The sequence below is a fragment of the Condylura cristata genome, unplaced genomic scaffold (genome assembly GCF_000260355.1).
Source record: "Condylura cristata isolate star-nosed mole 26May11 unplaced genomic scaffold, ConCri1.0 scaffold00019, whole genome shotgun sequence".
Taxonomy (NCBI): Eukaryota; Metazoa; Chordata; class Mammalia; order Eulipotyphla; family Talpidae; genus Condylura; species Condylura cristata.
The window spans coordinates 12038899-12042673 of record NW_004567120.1 but is presented as its reverse complement, the minus strand read 5'-3'; the positions used below and the strand labels follow the sequence as shown (position 1 = coordinate 12042673).

Sequence of the window (3775 nt, the reverse complement as noted above, 5' to 3'; positions counted from 1 at the left end):
GCGCCCACGGGGCGGGGCCGGAGGCGGCGGGTTGTGGTTCCGCTTCCGTCGCGGAGACACGTGAAGGTCGGTGAGTTGGTGGCGGAGTGCATCTCGGCACGCGTGGTCGCGCTGGGATGGATTCCTCCTCGTCTTCCTCCGCCGCCGGCTTAGGCTCAGTGGACCCACAGCTGCAGCATTTCATCGAGGTAGAGACGCAGAAGCAGCGCTTCCAGCAGCTGGTGCACCAGATGACTGAACTTTGTTGGGTGAGGATCCTAGGACTGGGACCTGGCCACTGTGCCTGCTTTGCCCCTGCCCTTGCCCCGCGGGACTCATCACGCCGTCCGGCATGCGGGGAGGGGGAGGACCTGACAGCACCCGTTGGTGTCCTCAGGGAGAAAGGGTGACTGCTTCTCGGGGGACTGTCACACCGGACCTCGGCTTTGTTGGACTAGGGATCGTAGAAGACTTGTCGCCGCTGTCCCAACCAGCACTTTCAGGGACCCGAGGTTTGAAACTGTCTAGTACTGGTCACCAGGACTGACCAGCGCCCCCAATACTGATCTTTTATTTTTGGAATCTCGAGTCCCAGGGAGTCAATGAAATCAGTCTTGTGACCCAGGACTCTTCGGGGTTTACCTTGATTACCTAGTTGCACTAACCTCACCCCATGAGAAGCGAATGATGCTAGCTCATGAACTATGAAAGTGGCATAATCTCTCCCGACCCACACACTTATTTGCTTTATTGTCAGGAGGTTGTGTAATACCAAGCCGTTTCGGGTCTGAAGGTTGAGGAATTTAGTATGCCCTGTGAGGGAACTTTGGCAGAAGGGTGGAAGCCATTTACGGCTTGCGATCAAAGTGTTCCCTGCCGCCAAGGGCAACTACCCTGCCTTGACATACAAAAATGGTGGAATTCAGAAACCAAAGATAATTTTCCTTAGAATTGAGGGTCTGCAATCTATATACACTGGCAAGTTTGAACCTCTTAACTTGAAGTTTCTAGTTGCAGTCTTCTGCCAGTCAACACTTTTGGCATAACTGGACTCGGGCCCTTAACAAGTGCTTGCTTAACCCCAGTCTGCCTTGTATTAGAGTGCTTTGACTCTCTTTAAAAAAATCTGTGACTCCTTACAGTTTGGGCGGGACAGGGGATCTGGTTATGGACTCCTTTAACTTTTATTAAAGACTGGGATCTGTAGGCTTTGGGTCTCTTCGGAAACCTCACACAATTTTCTGTTCACCTTGAGAGGATTCAAGAACCTCTGGCTTAAGTAGACAAGGTAGTGGAATCTCAGGTCAGAGATTTCCTTTTTTCATTGGTCGATTTCACGTGTCTTGTTGCAGTGAGTTATCCTATCACCCTTTTCTCTCTGTGGTTTTACTTAAAAGTGTGTGGTGCATTGTATGAGTTATCAACAAATTCAGGGGAGGGTAACTTTATTTTGTCATTTTTCATACTCTGTAATGGCATTCCTCTTCCTGGCCCTGTGACTTTGGTGTCCCTGTGCTAGTTTCCTTCTGTGTAAGCTGAAGATTACTAATATCTATTCCTAGGGTTACTGTGAGAATTTCATGTAAGATGGTAGAAATTTGGTTGCTATAGAGTACGCTGCCAAGGGTGAACTATGAGGAACACACACTGTTGTTAGGTGAAGTTTTTCATCTAAGTAAGAAGTTTTTCCCCTTGTCTCTCCCACCCCCAAATTCCCTTTGTGATTCTGTATCTTGTCCTGAGCAGGAGAAGTGCATGGACAAGCCTGGGCCAAAGTTGGACAGTCGGGCTGAGGCCTGTTTTGTGAACTGCGTTGAGCGCTTCATTGATACAAGCCAGTTCATCTTGAATCGACTGGAACAGACCCAGAAATCCAAGCCAGTCTTCTCAGAAAGTCTTTCTGACTGATCTCAGCATTACCTCTTTGGAAAAGGAAGGTAGTTCAAGAAATGAAGAGCTGTTGATGGGGCAGTTGAAGAAAACGCTATTGGGGGAATTGGCTCCCACCTTTGTTACTCTTGGGACATCGGTCATCTAAGAATGAACAAAGACTAATTTTGGGGGGTGGGGGTCATCTGTGTATTTGGTTGTGTTTTTTAATGCTCACCTTTTGAAAAAATTGACAGATGAATGGAAAATTATTAGATGCATATTACTGTACAGTAATAGAGGGACTCTGCTTTTCTCAAAGTCCCATTAACTGCTTCCTGTAATTCTGATAGTGGAACTGCTTTCTATAATTTGATAGTGGGACCACATAGGTAAAAAATCTGTCATTTGTGTGAACTCATTTCAGATTTCTGGGGCTACTGATACACATCTTTGTTTCTCTCAGAAAGGGTGGCAGTGAGAGAAGAGTAATTTGCTACTAAACTGTAGACTCTCCTTACCTAGGTTATGACTGTCCTTGCTGGGAGGGAAGAATCTGTGAAATGTTCATACAGTAAACTTCAGCGTCCTAGTCTATCTCCCTTATTCTGTGAGTTGCTTAAATACCTGTATAAAGTATGGCCTTGAGGTAGTACAGGCAGCCTGAGAGTCTAGAGAGGCCTTTAGTTATAAAGGACTCTAGTCAGTGAACATAATTCTCCTTACTAAACTGCCCCTGGAAGAAGTTGTTAACTTAAAACCCTGTGTATCCGGTCCAGAAAATTCAAAGATGTGCCTAAATCAGTTGTGAAGATTTCGGCCAGACAGAAACTAACAGCAGTTTAAGGTGGAGGTGCATGCCTAATGTTCATCAGTATAGATTCTATTTACTGCATTCTTTTGATCACTGAAATAAAAGCTTCTACATGCCTCAAGTCTGTGATTGAGAAGGCTTTCTATTCTGGTTATCGCCTACGACCTGGAGAGATCGGGTGCGGGCTGGTGCCCAGGCTGCACGCAGCCAGTCTGGGCATCTGCTCTGCAGGTTACAGCACAATGTTGCCAGGACCTCTGGTTTTTTTGTGAGAAAAGAAACTTGAAGTAAGATGGGGAGGGAAGGAATTCAGTGCAGATCATCAATTCCCTGAGTCTCATAAGAGATTGTATTGACTGAGTTTCCCTTCTCTTATTACAGATCCTTATAGACAGTAGGAGTGACCTACAGAAGCACTTGTTGGGAGCCAATAGTGCAAATCCATGAAAGCTGGGAAACACATTTATAGAAAGTCTCAAGTTCCTGTTTAGCCTTTCCCCTTATAAGCACTCGAAGAAATGTTTTAAAGTCCCCATGAAAACACAGTTCAATTCAATAAACAATTAAGTGCTGACCCTGTGCCAGACAATGCTTTTGGTGCCAGGGACTCAGCAGTGCTCAGAAATAGCACCTGCCTGTGTGGAGTTGATGTCATAGGGGAGAAGGCAGAAAACATGAATCAGTATGTCAGTTGATGTAAGAAAGGCCTGGGAGAAAAAGCAGAGTAGGGTATTAGGGAAGGCTTGTGGCTCTACTAGAGATAAGATGGTTAGAGAAGGCCTTTGGAAAGGGCCTTTCAGCTACCTTTCATCCAAAAGAACTACATGACCAAGACGTGTTGGTGTCTGGGAGAACATTTCAGGTGGAGGTGATGGCAAGGCTACAGGCCCTGAGGTGGGAAGTACATGTTGTGATGCCATGTGGCACGGTCAGCAGGTCCCATGGCTGGAGTAGAATGAATGAAAATGGTAAGAAAGGAGGCTGAGGTTTGTATGGGGTGGGGGAGAGCAGCATGGAGTGTACATGGGCAGCTAGAGTGTGCAGCAGGCCATTGTTAGGACATGGCTTTTGCCAAGCCATGTGGAGAGCCACTTGAGGGTTTTGGTAGCAGAT

General features: G+C 46.5%; 1 protein-coding gene across 1 annotated transcript; it reads left to right on the top strand.

Moving 5' to 3' along the window:
* The first annotated feature begins 24 nt into the window (after positions 1 to 24).
* On the top strand, positions 25 to 2777 carry TIMM8A (translocase of inner mitochondrial membrane 8 homolog A (yeast)). Its single transcript, XM_004685647.2, has 2 exons — positions 25 to 248; positions 1726 to 2777. The coding sequence occupies exons 1-2, from the start codon at positions 117 to 119 to the stop codon at positions 1885 to 1887; spliced, it is 294 nt and encodes a 97-aa protein (XP_004685704.1). The 5' UTR covers positions 25 to 116; the 3' UTR covers positions 1888 to 2777.
* The last annotated feature ends 998 nt before the right edge of the window (positions 2778 to 3775 follow it).